This window comes from Eufriesea mexicana, unplaced genomic scaffold (genome assembly GCF_001483705.2).
Source record: "Eufriesea mexicana isolate 0111107269 unplaced genomic scaffold, ASM148370v2 scaffold9994, whole genome shotgun sequence".
NCBI lineage: Eukaryota > Metazoa > Arthropoda > Insecta > Hymenoptera > Apidae > Eufriesea > Eufriesea mexicana.
In genome coordinates this window covers 1-16,383 of record NW_016917670.1, presented here as the reverse complement: position 1 = coordinate 16,383, position 16,383 = coordinate 1, and the positions used below count along the sequence as shown (strand labels likewise).

Here is a 16,383-nt window from a genome sequence, read left to right as displayed (position 1 = left end):
TATTTAGATATACATATTTAGGTATCACATGATAATCAGTTTTATATTTTTGGTGTAACAAGTATTTAGGAAACAAACTACACATTCTTTAGCGTTTTTAATAAATTTTATAAAAAATGTAAATATATTTATATTAGATTATAATAAATTTCATAATTTGAATGAAAATAAACTATTAGTCATGTATAATAACATATCATTAAAATGGCCAGTTTAAACATATATAGAAATAGTAATATTTATTAGTATTTTATAAAATTTTTAATTGCATAGAACTTCGAATTATAAAATACCATTAAATATTTTTAATAAAATTTTATCTATTGTTTCTATACACCTTACATAAGTTTAAAATTGTGAATATTTATATTATTAACAGAATTGATTCTATAAAATTTACAATATATTAATGTAAAGGGTATATAATTTGAATTAATATAAAAATCACTTTATTTCTTTGTTTATATTTATGTTAATTAAAAACATTGATATTTTATATTCTTAAATTTAAATTTTCATTATAAATTAACAGTATATGTCTAAAATAAATAAAGTATAAAATTTTATTTAATTTTTTAAATTTAAGAATTTAATCCAACTCTTAATTTTTTGAGACTTATGACATGTGTATATATTTACTGTACATTAAGATAATCACATGCAGTATCTATTAAAGAAGACAAATATATCTTAGGACATGAGTGCTCTTAATTTATAATCTTTTTATTAAATTCCAATAATGAGTAATTTTTTATATAATTTATTTACCACTTTACGTATTATTTATTATATATATACATAAATATAAATAATTTAGTAGTGACAAAAACTTTAAACACGTAAAATTAATATATACTATAAAATTTATTGAAAAATAACTGAATATTACATATTTTATTTCACTGCATTTAAATGAAATTAGTTGATTTCAAATACATATTTTCATGCTTACACCACCTTTAAGTATGTAATTAATAAAATAATTTAATCATTTTATACTTAATATTGGATAATTTATATGGTATAAAAAATAAGTACATGTTGAGTTGTATATGAAACCAAATATTTTTATGTAATTTATAATAAAGTTTACACTTTTACTTACAGAAAAGATTTTTATATCAAATGTTATATATTGTGTTAACAATAAGTATAGATCATTCATGTCCAAAAATTTTAATTTAAGTAATATGTACAATATTTTAATCATTTTATGTAAATTATTTTATTATTCAACTTTTAGTACTGAAATAGTACTAGCTTATGTCGAATATGGTTACTGAATGGATAGTTGTATTTTATGCATGAATGGATCATCTTTGATGTTTAATATACATTATTTATATCATAGATTTTGTTATTTGTTAATCAAATGTCAACCAAGTAATTCAAAGTCTTCATCAGATGTATCACATTGTGGATCTATGTGTTCAAAATCTACAACTATAAAGAAAGTACTAAAATGAACTATAATAAATTAAATTTAATAAAATTTACGAATAAGGTTTAATTTATCATAATCTCAAATGATATTTTCAGTAAAATTTTTCTTTTTCTGTTAATGACATATAGATTTTAAATACTTACAACTTGAAGCTGCTATTGCTTCTGAAGCAACATCTTCAGCTGGTGACCATTGTGCTAATCTTTCTGCACATAGTTCAAGCAGAGGTTGCTTTTCTGGTATTATTAATTCATCTTGAATAGACTTGCATAAAGATTTAAAGTCTTTTTCAGTTGCACAAAAGAAGCACTGAAATGAAAAATTGTTTAACTTCATAAAAATATAAGTTATATTATTTAATGCTTAATCTCATGATTCATTTTTAAATAATAAAATTAATTATTTACTAACAAGTGCTACAGAGGGATCCATTCCTGTAATAGGAATACGACTAGAAGATTTACAATGATATGTAGCATCCATTTCAATATTTTCCTCCTCTAGTTTCTTAGCAACACTACCTGATCTTTGAGTTGTATGAGGATCCAAATAAATGACTTCATTTCCTACCAATAAGATTATGATTTATACACATTTTCAGTTATGGTTTTATGAGCATTTAATATTTTCACTCTAACTTAATAATTCTGTTTTTAATTATACACATACCAACACATCCTATGAAATATAATGCAAGATTGGGTTTTCCTCCTATTACTCCTAGAGATTGTGGGATTTTGAATGAAGTCTGAAACATTATAGTTATGAATATGATTATCCTTCACTTCATTCATATTTCACTCCAATTTTAGCCATTCATGCAAGAACATTTATTTCTTTATTACTTTAAGACCGTTAATGTAGATAGGATTAATCTCGTTTAATCCAAGGCGAAGAGGTATTAAAAGTAATAAAGGTTTCCATTGGCTAGGTGTTTTCAATGGTACCTCACCATCGGCTTCTGCTGTTGTACCTCCTTCTACTCTACATTGCTTTACTGTAAATATTTAATTGTGTACTTTAATATTAAGTACTTAAAAAAAAATTTTAATAATATAAAGTACGCATTAAAATAAAACATTTTATCACTTACAAATATCATTAACTACTAATGTATTGTCCAGAGCAACATGTATAGTAATTGAGCTCCAATCATCAAATACAATTAATTTTCTAAAAAATACAATTTGTTATAATATCAAATTTTAGACATAAAAATATTTAAAATTGTGATAGATATGTACTTTAATACTTGTGCTATTGTATTGGGACCAAACCACTGTCCAACTTCTTTCCCTTCTGATGCTCCCATTAATGCAATTTGGTGAATAGAAAAGGCAGCAGTTCTTCTATCTTCAAAGCGTTCCAAAATTTTCAGGTACGCACTATTTCTAGTTTCTGGTGTCCATTGCCAGTCTCTACCTATATTTTTAAATTATTTAATATTTTAATATGTAAAAATTAAATGTTTATAATTTTACAATTTACCTAAATGTAACATAATTAAAGCTTGACCAAGGACCATTTGACCACATCGTAGCATACAACCCCAACCTTTGTCAGTTGTAAATGTAGAATTGTAACCACCAATGGGAACAAAATTTTTTCGATAAGTAAACCATAACTTGGATCTTATGTCCCTACGAATTGTGTTGAGTTCTGAAATTTAAGATCTTACATATTTAACTTATCAAAGATCTCTTTAATGTAACTTTCTATTACACCTTTTATGGCATTGTATTTTTTTCCAAGAATCCAAACTGGCTCATCTGTTTGTGGTATATCCTCTAATTCATCTGAAATATTTTGTGTGAAAAGGTTATCCATTTTCACAATATTTGTATATACTATCTAAGTGACTTAAAATTCTTCAATGTATCATAAGGATGAAATATTTTGTCAATATATGTTTATACAGAAAACAGAATACAATTTTTTTCTAGAAAAAAGAAAAAATAATTAAAGTAAGGTTAAGTATTTATCAAAGATTAATATTTCGCATATACACTACACCACCTTTAGCTTGGCAAATCAGCATTGGTCATTGCTTACTGAGCGAAAGTTTCATTGTTTTTGCAAATAACAAATGTAGTGCTGTTATTTGACTTCAAAAGAATGTCAATAGTGTCATGACATCAGCTGCACAGCTGATTAACAAGGCTCTTGAAAATAGCGCAATAATCGAGAACAACTTGAATTCTTACAAATTCTGGTATCATATAACACATAAATAACATACATGAAACATGTTATTCAAAAATATTTCGTTTCAAAGGTAGTGAAATATGAAATATTTTCCTTACATCCAAACAACCACATAATAATTCTTTGCATTTGACATTTTTTGTATTATGCTTTATAAAATATGTATCTTAAATACTTTTTTTTTACGCTAGATGGCATACATTTTCATATATGTATAGTTGGCCATGCATTACCACATCTAACAAGCTTTTCATTATTTATCTGCATACATGCATATAAACATTCATTCTTTTATTACTTTCAAATAAATAACAATTCTTTTAATAGTTTAAATGAATTAGTTGTAATTATATATGCATAATAAAAAAAGTACACGAATTTCTTAATTTTTTAGGTTACTCTACATCTATATTACAAACAATTAAAATAATTGTATATTAAAAAAATAAATAAAAATGCCTTTTTTTCTCTTTTAATATAAGTATTATTGAAACTATGAATTAAAAAACGAACGAAATAAATATATAGTTCGAATATAAATGAATTTAAAAATATGCAAAGCAAAAGAAAATAATAATAGATAATTTAACTGTAATTAGCTGTAAAATGTAGTATTTTAAATAATATTAATATATATTACATTTTAAATGCAATGGTATTCATTTATTTACTCAAATATTATCATATTTAATATTAAAAATAAAAATTTTAAATGATTATTTCCAGAAGTTTATGTTATATTAATATGTACAAATATTTTATAATAGATCATTATAATTGATTATTTTGAAGAATAACAATATTATTATATAAAATATTTTTCTTAAATAATACAAAGTGATGAATGTTAATAGCGGTGACACAATCGATCGGAAGTCAGAAAATATTTAGGAATTATTGCACGGTATCGACATTGCATAATATTCGGACTATTACAAATGCAACACATTACTCTGATTGGTGCCTGGCAGAGAACAATTCCCGGTCTCTTATATGTCCAATTTCTACTTACCCACTTAACGTTTCCGTTTAGTTCTATCAGTTGCTTACGGCTATTTCACGTGAAATATTGTAAGATTTCTCATTGACTTTTGAATAATGTTATAAATATATTTTGTAATTTTATAGTAGCAATATAACTATATGGTAACATAATCTTTCATTTTTTCAATGTAAATTTTTGAATAAGTGTTAAGTGAAATTTTTGTGACGTTTATGGATTTCTTCAAAGGAGTCAATAATTGTAAGTAAATGTAGAAACAGAATAAGATGAATAATAATGAAGTTTTTATTTCATTACGAGATAATTATTATTTCTAACTAAAAGACATTTTATTTGTATCAGGAATATTGATTTTAAAATGTTGAAATAAATTATTTATTGTATGAAATTACCATTTTAAGTTTTATTTATAAAACTAGGTCAAATTGTTATTCATAATATCTAAAAAATGACTCCTATAAATTGATTATAGTTTAAACCCTTAAAATTTTTTTAGAAATCCAATACAACATAATAATTGCAACATAATAGTTTTTAAATAATAGTTGCTAAATGATACAAAAATATTGCAGAAAATTGTTAAAATGTATAAGTTATTAGTTAATAGTTACGTTATATTAAAATTAGTATTTAAAAAATTAATCACTGTTTATAAAATATGCAAATTAATTAACAATACTGATATGATAATAAATAATAGATAAATTTTAAGTTATTTAATTAAATTCCATGGAAAATATTTGCTTAATAATTGTATATCCGGTTTTAAATCGATTATCTTTGATCAAATACCATGAACTACATTTTATTAATGAAATCTCTCATAGTGTTGTTCCCTTTCATAAACTGGATTTCCTTGAGACTTTCTACTGGTATTAAAATGTCGATGCGTATAAATTTTCGCATGAATAAATATTCTCATTAAATCTAACGGTCAAAAAATTTCGAACCGCATTTGTTTTTTTTGTACTTAAAGAAAAAATCAAATCATTCTGAAGTTTTTTAAATAACTCCTTAAGGACTATGTTAAATTTATGCTAACTTGAAATTTTTAAAATTTATATATTTGATTAGACCTTAGCATGATAAATATTTGCATTTCTCATTGAACAACATAATAAGAATCAGTTATCAGCCATACCACAATGCATAATCATTCGTTAGCTTGTTCAACTTGGAGATATATACAATATTACTCACCATAATTCATAATTCATAAAGGTTCTTATTCCTTCGCAATGTTAAGAATATTATTTTCTTTAATTATTCGGAAAATCTGTAATTATCTAATGTGTAGGTTATTAGTCTTTAATAAAATGGTAATTGCAGCAATCATCGTCTAATGAACTCTGGTGAATGTAATTCTGATGTAATTATCCATTAGATCTCCTTTCAATAACTCTAACTATTCGTAATATTTCCTTATTTGATAAAATCATTTGAATTCGAAAATAAACACTATTTAAATAATCTAAATTACTTTCTGTTAAATTTATAAAATTATGTATCTTACCTGTCCGTTACATTTGAAGAGTGATCAAGCTGAACGCGTATCGCAAAGCATGGCGGATGTAATATGAGATTAACCGTATAACGGAATGCAAAACGAAGTGTTCCCAATAGATTCGACTATTTTCAATTGCACGAAAGGAACCATGAATACGTAATTGTAAAATTTCCAAATTCAAAAATACTCTCAGTAAATTTAGGAATTGACAAACACAAATTTTTTGTTTTAGTAACGTTTGGTTAGTATACAACAGGATAAATTTATTTCATATCTTTTTTTGATTGATATATTTATTTCTTTTTTTTTGCATATGAATAATCACGAAACAAATAAAGACTAATCTCGATAATACTTAATTACCTTAATTTTGTCTGACGTGATATGTTAATTGTTCGACAGCTAATGGAAAAATCTCCTGTTTCTCTAGATAAAACAGTATTTACTTATTTGTACATTTACATATTCCTTTGTGTCGATCATTTCTAACGTGTACATAGATAATTTAAATAAATATGTAGATTAATGTAAAATAGAATTTAAACAGTAAACATCTATTATCATAAGAGTTTACATTACTATTAAATAATAAAGTTAACACGACAACAATTTATTTGATAAACAAATAAAATAGGAAATACAAAAATTAGCGTAGATTAATTAATTATCGAATGTTATTTGTCTTCGATACTTACTGTGATACTAATAGAATTTCTAAATAGCAAATTAATATTTTATGAACACGTTTATTTGTTTATCTTCCTTTCTTTATCGATTCAGATTTTATCTAAACGCATGTTCATCCATTCCATAAAATTTTAAGATAGAATGTAGGAAATGAAAGTACCGTGGACGATCAATAATTTCCAAACGCTCAGTTGGAAGTGTAGTCCTATCGCTCACATCATGAGCATTTCAGACGTGATCGCAATCTCACCTCATTGGTATCACTGAATTTTATACTCCTTACCGTGTACGGATAACTTGTGTGTGAAATTTAGTGTAAATGGTAATATATCTACCGTATATGGATAACTGATACATCGAATGTAACTTAAAAATTCGTAAATTAAATTAATAAATAAAATTTGAATTAAAATATGAAATAAAATCATAGCGTCATTAACATTTATTATAAATACTTTTAAATGTGAAAAAATTACAATTAAATAAAAATGGATCCTGTGAATTTTTAACATTAGTTTTACGTTACTAAATTAACATTTTTAATTAACATATTTAACATTAGTTTCACGTTACTAAATGTGTTCGACGAAGTCGAATAAATGATAAATCTCAACTTCGACAACTTACAAGCTTTTCGTTGCCAGCAGATCACGACGAATATCTTTTTGTCGAAAAACTAAACAAAAGGTGATTAAATCGAATTGTGAATATACATTTATTACTTGATCTTCATCCGATAACATTTTGAAAGAGGTAAAATCTGACAGATCCTTAAGTGCTTTGGTTGCATAATTTATGAAGAAGTTCATAACAGGAAAAAAACACATTTATGAACATATTTTTATCATAACTACAAATGAAACATCAAACACGAGCAATTAAACGTGTGTCAAGTACACGTGTGTCACAACTGTTGCTTTGCGTAACAGGTTGTCGTGATACTTACATCAAAAATACTTCGCGAATGTGTTAATAGAATCCCTATGGATACTAGTGTGCTTGAAAAATTAATTTTACATTCAGACGAGGTATGATAAATCACAGAAAGATACAAAAGTATGCTGAATTGTGTTGAAATAACTGGCAAACGTCTGTAATGAAAGTATGTATGTACAATAAAATGCATGCCACTGTAACATCGTCTGTGTTGCCCTCTATAGGAAAGGAAAAATTTTCTAAAGGAAAGAGAAAATGAGTTTGAAATTACGAGTGATGAAATAATTGTTGATTAATGTACTAAGTGATTTTGTTCACTTTTAAACAGAAATATACTTACTATTTAACTAGTGATCATTATTTCATTTAAAAGTTGAATTCTTTTGTTACATTTCTGATGAAACAGGATAAATTGACTCGCGTTGTTTTCTGTATGTGTGTATTGTGTATGTGCATACATATATATTTCTACTTAAAGTGCGGAACTTTCTACTTTCGACGTACATACTACTAGGTCATTGCTATTATGTACATAATGTTTCTTTCAATATTGATATTTGTACATATTTACTCGTGTGACTATATGTACTATAATAGTACAATACAAAAAGTATAATATATAATCAATATGTATTCAATATTCAGTAAAGTATGAAAAATTTATTATATGTCATACCCAAATTAAAATTAATTTTCACAAAATATTATGTACTACAATATTAAAATAATATAAAGAAAAAATTATAAACTTATTAACTTGTTTAATTAAAAAAAAGTGTTGCAAAATTAGGAACAGAGTTTTAATCAATCTTTTTCGTAACGTATAAAGATAAACTGCATAGCTAATTCCTTTATAACTTGGTAAATGAGATTTTTCTGAATCGTATTTGATAACAATAACCTTTCAGGAAACGATGGAGAGAAAGAAATCGCCGGTTGAATCTACCAAGGATACCGAGTATGGAACGTGAGTATTATATATTGCATACCTACTTTTGCAATTGATTGCTCCATTGCGCTAAGAGTACGTTCATTCTTTAAGAGATATATCATATACAATTTTACAAAATGATTTCCTTTTACTAATATTTTCACTCAGGACTTAAATACATTAACGCAATAACAATTAGTTTTGGATAATACACTCGACCTAAAATATACCATTGTTTAAAAATTACTAATTATTTAAAAAATAATCAAAATTGTATTTATTAATCGCAACATTCTTTTTAAATTTATGACGTTGGTAATCTTCTAGTGCCAAATACGAAGATGAAATCATACCGTCTTGGAAATTTTGGAAAAAGAGGAGATATGTAGTCGCAGTATTAGCCTTTTTCGGATTTTTTACGTCTTACATACTTCGCGTAAATTTAAGCGTGGCCATTGTTGCGATGACCGCGAAGGTTTGCAAAATTGATGAAAATGGAAACGAATATTTTGTAAGTAAAAGATATCGTCTAAAGTTTAACTTTTATTATTATTTATTAAAATTACTTATTATCTGCTATTATTTGTTATAAATTTTGTTCGTCTTTTGAATATTTACCTTTACCTTTATGTTTAATTGATTATACTTTTACAATAAGATTATTAAGTCGTTTTCGAATTTATGGAATTATATATAGACGAATATTTATATCACATTATGTATACTGTGAAATAAATTTTAGCACGCAATTCAAGTGATGCTATTTTTGAGATAAATTGCCTTAATGGATTAATGATATGACTCTTACATGATGTAAGTAGATATAGCTATGCGATACTTTTAATGACATATTAATACGAAGGATTAGAGTAAAAAACTTCTCTTATCAATCGTAAGGTAATCATCGGATTTGAGTATCCTTATCTATACGAGGAAAAGCCTATTAATTGCTACTCGTACTTTAGAAAATGAGCAATTCTGTTTTAATGCTCTATAATACCTAAAAAGTCGTTTTCTTTCGAATTGTGCTTGACATTACATTAATAAAAAATATTTTACATATTCTTTAAATAGATTTATTATTAATTTGCTTCTTTCCCCTTATTGAAAAGTTTAGAAAAGACAAAGTTATAAAAAGTTCAACACATTAACAGTTATTAATATTTATAAATAAAAAGCAACTAATCAACCTTTTTTTCGAAGTTAACAAAAATATTGTATTATATAAAAAACAAATCGCATTTTAACTTCGATCACTTTTAATGCATTTAGAATATTATTTATAGGAAAGAGAATTCGACTGGGATCCAGCAATGCAAGGAATGGTTTTAAGTTCATTTTTTTATGGATATATCAGTACCCAATTATTCGGTGGATGGCTTAGTGCACGCATTGGTGGAAAGAGAGTTTTCGGTCTTGGAATTGCAACTACAGCTTTCCTCACAATTATTACACCTCCCTTGGCCAGAATAAATGTTTACATTTTAATCGCTTTAAGAATAATAGAAGGAATTTGTGAGGTAGATGATATTAAAATTTCAATTATATAAATTATTTGCGCATATATTTTTTTTTTCTTTTATATTCTTTAATTACTCGAATAATTTCTCGAATAATAAAAATAATTTAAATTCAGGGTGTAACGTATCCTTGTATACATGCAATATGGGCACAATGGGCACCTCCACTGGAAAGATCAAAATTAGCGACTCTTGCATTCTCCGGAAGTTTCTTTGGAACGGTATTCGCTATGCCGGTTGCCGGTTTGATGGCCGAATACCTTGGTTGGCCTTCTGTTTTTTACGTTTTTGGAGCAGCTGGTCTTGTTTGGTTCTTTTACTGGTGGATAGTCGTGAAGGATAAACCAGAGGACGATAAATCTATTTCCGAAGCTGAACTTGAATATATTAAAAGTAGCCTTGGAAACTCGGAAAATAAAGTAAATTTAACTTACAATACATGTAATGTAACATTTTTTTCTATTTATTTATATTCTCTATTCAACCAAACACTATTTTTTAATCGTTTTGTTTTTATGAATCGTTAATAATTTCCTTTTTGTCTTTTATTTTCTTTTTTTCTTTTTTGACGATTTAACTAAAATATAAAAGAAAATATAATCTATTTTCTTATAATTATTGCAATATATTTAATACATTATCCCATTTTATGGTAATTATATAAAATTTTTCATAAAATAAAATAAATAAAATTTCTTAATTATTTTGTTTTTTATTTAGAAAATTACACATCCATGGAAAGCAATGCTTACATCACCACCAGTCTGGGCAATTGTTGCAGCACATTTTAGCGAAAATTGGGGATTTTACACTATGCTCACTCAATTACCAACATTTATGAATGGTTAATCCAATTAAATATTTAATAAATATATTCGGCAACATAAATTATACTTCAGTAATTTATTTTTAGATGTACTTGACTTCAAATTGGATAAGACTGGTTATTTATCCGCATTGCCGTATGTAGCTATGACACTAATCGTTCAATTTTCTGGACATTTAGCCGACTATTTAAGAACAAAGAAAATTTTAACCACTACACAGGTTTATTATTAGATATTTGTACCTAATATAATATTTTAACATAAAATCTAGTTGGTATTTTATTTATATTTTATTGATTTTAGCATGTTTTCACATTGTATTTAATTTTGGATTCTACATAATACAAATATTAAACTACTTATTTTGTTTCAGGTGCGTAAATTATTTAATTGTGGAGCTTTTATATTTCAAACAATATTTATGACCTGTACAGGTTTTATCTTAACACCAGCAGCAGTAGTTACTTGTATCACCATAGCAGTTGGCCTTGGTGGTTTTGCTTGGTCCGGTTTTGGGTAATTTTTTCAAATTCTAAATATAAAAATATGAAGTCGAAAAAAAATATTAATAAAACATTCAAGAATAATCACTGAATAACATTTTTAATATGTAATAATTATGCAATAATATTTTCATATGAATTCAAAAACGTAATTCGTAAATTTACTATATTAATTAAAAAATTATTCAACAACGATGAACATATACATTTATTTATTTATTGAAAATATTATATAATTTAGAAAGTAGTTGAGTGAATTGAATTAAATAATGTATATAAAGTATTATTTTATTAATCAACATTTTATCATACATTAAACATTTATTAACTTAATGTATTAAATAAATTATGCATTGGCTATATATTTCACTTTACAAAAATATTATATTATATAAATATTTTTTTATAGAGTAAATCATTTAGATATTGCACCTAAGCATGCAAGTGTACTTATGGGAATCGGAAATACTATTGCAACTTTACCTGGAATTATGAGTCCACAAATTACTGGATATATTGTTCAGAATAAAGTAAGTTTAAATATAAATTTGAATAAATTTTTCATCTCCAATCAAACTTTGATTATAAAGGAATACTTAATTGAATTTATGTCTATAGATTCCATTATTCTACTTTATAGAATATTTAATTATAATATCAATACATGAAATTGATTATCAGTTAACAATTAATAAATATTGAAAACAAATATTAATTAATTTGAAATATGTTTTATAGAGCGCTGAAGAGTGGAGGACAGTTTTTATTATCGCTGGTGCTGTTTATTTGATAGGAGCTGTGATATATGGTTTATTTGCATCTGGTGAAAAACAGAGTTGGGCAGAAGAAAATGATAAAGAAACTGCAGAATCGAAAAAATCTTATGATAATCCTGCAATGGAAGTAGATAATGTATAGTACAAAACAAATAACATTTACTGATAATTTTATCAGTATTCACCACTATTACATAATAATCAAACACTATTTTGTTTAAATCCAAAATAGTTTTGACAAATAATTTATTCTATATTTTTAAATTTACCCATTTCTCTGTGGTTGAAACAAATTCAATAAGATATTTTTTAAACATAATTTAAAACAACAATATTTGTATTACAACATGTAAATAAATATTTTTTAACACTTATTCCTATTACAACAGACCCTTTTATAAGTATTGTTTATATTATTTATTTTAAAATAAAATATAATATAATGAAGTATAATATTTCTGTTTAATACATTATATTAAAAATTATATACAATTTGTACTTTGTAGAACTTCCTTTACTGTTGATAGAATTTGATAAAATTTTAATCTTTGAGTAAAAGGACTGTTATCAAAACTGTTGGACGTTTTAAAAATTTACTTTCTACACAAGTTATATTTTGAAAATAGAAAATGAAAAGAATAAAAGCATTTATTTATATAATTTTCAATCAAATGAATTAAATTGAATCAAGCGTATTAATAAAGTACAATTTTTCTTATGAAAAATAAATAATTTTAAGAAAGTAACAAATAATTATTGATAACAAACATTAATTATTGTAATTTTGAAACACTTATAAGTTTTATTATTGACTGGAATATAACAATCAATAGCATGGTATATAACAACACCGTACAAAATTTTTATAAATTTCGTCTATTCACTTTTGACTATAGAACATTTTTTGACGAAAAGATGTATTTAGTCATTATAATCAAAACATTGTGATGAACAAAATTTAAGGAAAGAACAAATTTTACCAATGAAAAAGCTATAACTGACCCTGTTGATTAATAATGTACATATAAGAATGTATGACATAAAAAAAACATTTATACATAGTCAGTTTGTGATTGGTAGACCAATGATCTTACGGAAGTGATTGAAAATAAACAAACTTATCCATTAAAGGAGAAGGTATTTTCGTGTGACGTTGATCTCATTCATTTATTATACAATTAAAGCCAAGTGAGTTACAAAAATAAGAATATACTAAAATTTGTAATATTAGGTGTTTCATCGACAAGAAATAAGTAAAAAATATTTTCTTCAAAATTATCCTGAAATATGTTATTCACAGCTTTGATACGAGTCTAACCTAATTAATATAATTCAATTTATTATAATTTATGAATTAAATCTGCTACAAATATACTAATAAAGGTACACCGATAAAATATACTTATAAATACACTTATATAATTATACATATTAAAGTTCCATGAATTAATCTTCGTAGTATTGTATGGTGGTTATATAAAATTATTGGAAGACTTTTAATAGAAATTATTCTACTTTATAATTTATTTTAAAAGCTATTTTAATATAAATATCACATTTGTGTAAAATATTACAAAAATATGAAATCCACAAATAATTTTCATCAACTAACCTTAATTTATACTTTAATGACATAATCTATATTATTGGATTGAAATAACAAAACTCAGTTAACATATTTTTGATATATATCATGTAAAACAAATATAGAGTTAATACATATAAGAGTTAAAGTTCAAACCACGCAAACAATATTTTATAAATAAACATATATGTGTAATAGGACAAATTAAATATTTATAATCAAAATTATGTTTTAAAACTTATGTTTATATTTATACATGTTTACAGATGTCATTAACTTTTCAACAAATAATATTGGATGCTAAAAAGTTAGTAATCAAAATATCGGAACATGAAGATATAGCGGATAATTTGATAAGCGAAATAGAGTCAGTTTGTATTCAAATTGCCAATATGAAGCAGGTAATTTATTTGTATTACACAATAATGCAAGAAAAAAAAATATATAACAATAAACCAAGTAAATTAAAAGATATGAAAATAAAATGAGTTGAGGACTTATATCTCTATATTATTAATAAAATTCTTTGTTATCAAACTTCTTAAAATTTATTTGTTATATTTTTTATTTATTTTAATTATATATTTTTTTTAATGATATATTCATAGTATCAAGAAGAGGTAGATATTTTGAACACTCAAGCAAAACACAAGCCACATATACAATTAATCGCAGGAATACACGGAGAAATTAAACATTTGCAAGAATTACAAGCTGAAAATAAGGAATTGAAAAAGGCATTAGAGGATCATCATCATGCTCTTGAATTAATTATGTCTAAATACAGGCAACACACAGCATCTTTACTGCGTCTTTGTAAAACAGATCTTCCTTCATTACACAATGCAACATATGCTAATGTAAGTATAAATATTACAGTGTACTTTAATTGTTTTTTAACATACATGTAGTGAATTAACATTTTAAGTTATTTAAAGTTACAGATAATTATCAACCAAGCGGAAAAAATTAATGAAATGGCAGCAGTAATGAAAACTGCAGTTGCTGTAGATGAAAAAAATGAGATGAAAGAAAAAGAAATGTACAGTAGTCTAAAGGAAGAAAATACTACATTACGAGAAATAGTTAATATTGCAAATAAGTATTGTTCCTTAAACAAGGACACAAAGGTAGAAAGTAAAACTGTACAAACGGATCCAATAGTATATTAAAAAAAAATTGTAATTTATATTTCTCTTATATAAATTTCATATTATTTATTTCATATTTTATAACATAATAAACGTTAGAAAAAATGTATTACTTATATACAATAAAGTGCACATATACTGTACAATTTATATACATATATGTTAAATCTTTTTAATGAATTTAAATCTCACAATGTGAATTGATTTACTATTATAATATATAATTATTAGTATTATAAATTAGTTCATGAAATTATTACATATCATCATTCTTTTCATTCTGTATTGAAAATTTCATTTTTCGTTATCAAATTAGCAATATTTTTACGTAAAATAAAAATATATGTATTCTATGGATTGCAATATTAGAACATTCAAATGCGATTGCATTTTCGCAGGCGCTTTAAAAATTTAGTCGTCATAGTTCACTTTTCTAGGAGAAAGATTCCTTTCGATTGTTGTATTTGGAAACGTTTTAGAAACGTATATTTTATCAATTGAGAAACTAAATGTAAAAATGTACTAAAATGTAAAGATTTTATAAAATTATAATATACATTTGGTAATTCTTGCAGTGTTTACTTTCCCAAAAACGAATACGTAATTAAAATTATTTTATCACGTTAAGTTTTCGAAAATTATGAGTTTTTTATAAAAACGCATGATTTTTACCCACCTATTGTAATCAGTTGATATCGCGCTATTATCTTCAATAACTTAGGCAAGGATAAAACTTCGAAAATTAATGCCATGACGTTATAGACGAAGATAGAAGATAGTTGGAAAGTAATAGAGACTATTCGACAGTGAAAAATTAACAAATTACTCGATTTCTGTAATTAATTAATGAACTTTTATAATTTCATCGTAAAGACGCACCCTTCAAAAATTTTCTAATACAACTTTGGAAATAAATTTCTTTTTAATTAATTAATTATTAGCAATTATTGCACAAGCTGTTTGAATTGATGCCGAAGGTAACAATGGTTTGTTATTAATTACTTCCCTTTATGCGATTAATTTATGAATTACATGCATACATTATAAAAATAATATCCTTAGGTACGTTCACATATCATTTTTGTTCATATTTTACTTCTAGTTTTGTTTAAAATTAAATATTTTAACGAACAATCATGCCGAACGTTGTTACGAAATCACAAATATCATCAAATAATTATTAATAACAAATTAACTAGCAACAAATCATGTACAAAAATTGTATAAGAATGTTGTCTATAATTCCAAATTTGCTGTGCAGCTATAAATTTTCATGAATTAATTACAAAAACTTGGCAATTTATTAAT

The 16,383-nt window shown here is 24.7% G+C and overlaps 3 protein-coding genes across 9 annotated transcripts; 2 read left to right on the top strand and 1 right to left on the bottom strand.

Annotated features, from left to right (window-relative positions):
* Positions 1 to 1,280: 1,280 nt before the first annotated feature.
* Atg4a (Autophagy-related 4a) lies at positions 1,281 to 3,775 on the bottom strand. 3 transcript variants are annotated; one of them, XM_017908105.1, is made up of 11 exons: positions 3,748 to 3,775; positions 3,461 to 3,653; positions 3,169 to 3,240; positions 2,933 to 3,103; positions 2,689 to 2,866; positions 2,538 to 2,617; positions 2,290 to 2,441; positions 2,114 to 2,192; positions 1,856 to 2,010; positions 1,588 to 1,753; positions 1,281 to 1,443 (listed from the first exon to the last, which is right to left on the bottom strand). In XM_017908105.1, the coding sequence occupies exons 2-11, from the start codon at positions 3,480 to 3,482 to the stop codon at positions 1,376 to 1,378; spliced, it is 1,143 nt and encodes a 380-aa protein (XP_017763594.1). In that variant the 5' UTR covers positions 3,483 to 3,653; positions 3,748 to 3,775; the 3' UTR covers positions 1,281 to 1,375. The 3 variants fall into 3 exon arrangements, with proteins under 3 accessions (XP_017763594.1, XP_017763593.1, XP_017763592.1); XM_017908103.1 differs by having other exon boundaries at positions 1,376 to 1,443; positions 3,169 to 3,383; XM_017908104.1 differs by lacking the exons at positions 3,461 to 3,653; positions 3,748 to 3,775 and having other exon boundaries at positions 3,169 to 3,271.
* A 1,096-nt stretch (positions 3,776 to 4,871) lies between these two features.
* Positions 4,872 to 12,494, top strand: MFS9 (major facilitator superfamily transporter 9). The gene is made up of 10 exons (XM_017908106.1): positions 4,872 to 4,892; positions 8,691 to 8,749; positions 9,041 to 9,224; positions 10,000 to 10,233; positions 10,350 to 10,652; positions 10,954 to 11,077; positions 11,147 to 11,280; positions 11,434 to 11,576; positions 11,973 to 12,093; positions 12,302 to 12,494. Exons 2-10 carry the CDS (start codon positions 8,697 to 8,699, stop codon positions 12,479 to 12,481), a joined length of 1,476 nt encoding a protein of 491 aa, XP_017763595.1. The 5' UTR covers positions 4,872 to 4,892; positions 8,691 to 8,696; the 3' UTR covers positions 12,482 to 12,494.
* A 958-nt stretch (positions 12,495 to 13,452) lies between these two features.
* LOC108553277 (FGFR1 oncogene partner 2 homolog) lies at positions 13,453 to 15,119 on the top strand. Of its 5 annotated transcripts, none has more exons than XM_017908112.1 (4): positions 13,453 to 13,476; positions 14,191 to 14,325; positions 14,533 to 14,784; positions 14,863 to 15,119. In XM_017908112.1, the coding sequence occupies exons 2-4, from the start codon at positions 14,191 to 14,193 to the stop codon at positions 15,094 to 15,096; spliced, it is 621 nt and encodes a 206-aa protein (XP_017763601.1). In that variant the 5' UTR covers positions 13,453 to 13,476; the 3' UTR covers positions 15,097 to 15,119. The 5 variants fall into 5 exon arrangements, with proteins under 5 accessions (XP_017763601.1, XP_017763599.1, XP_017763600.1 ...); XM_017908110.1 differs by having other exon boundaries at positions 13,463 to 13,527; XM_017908111.1 differs by lacking the exon at positions 13,453 to 13,476 and adding an exon at positions 13,647 to 13,722.
* Positions 15,120 to 16,383: the final 1,264 nt, after the last annotated feature.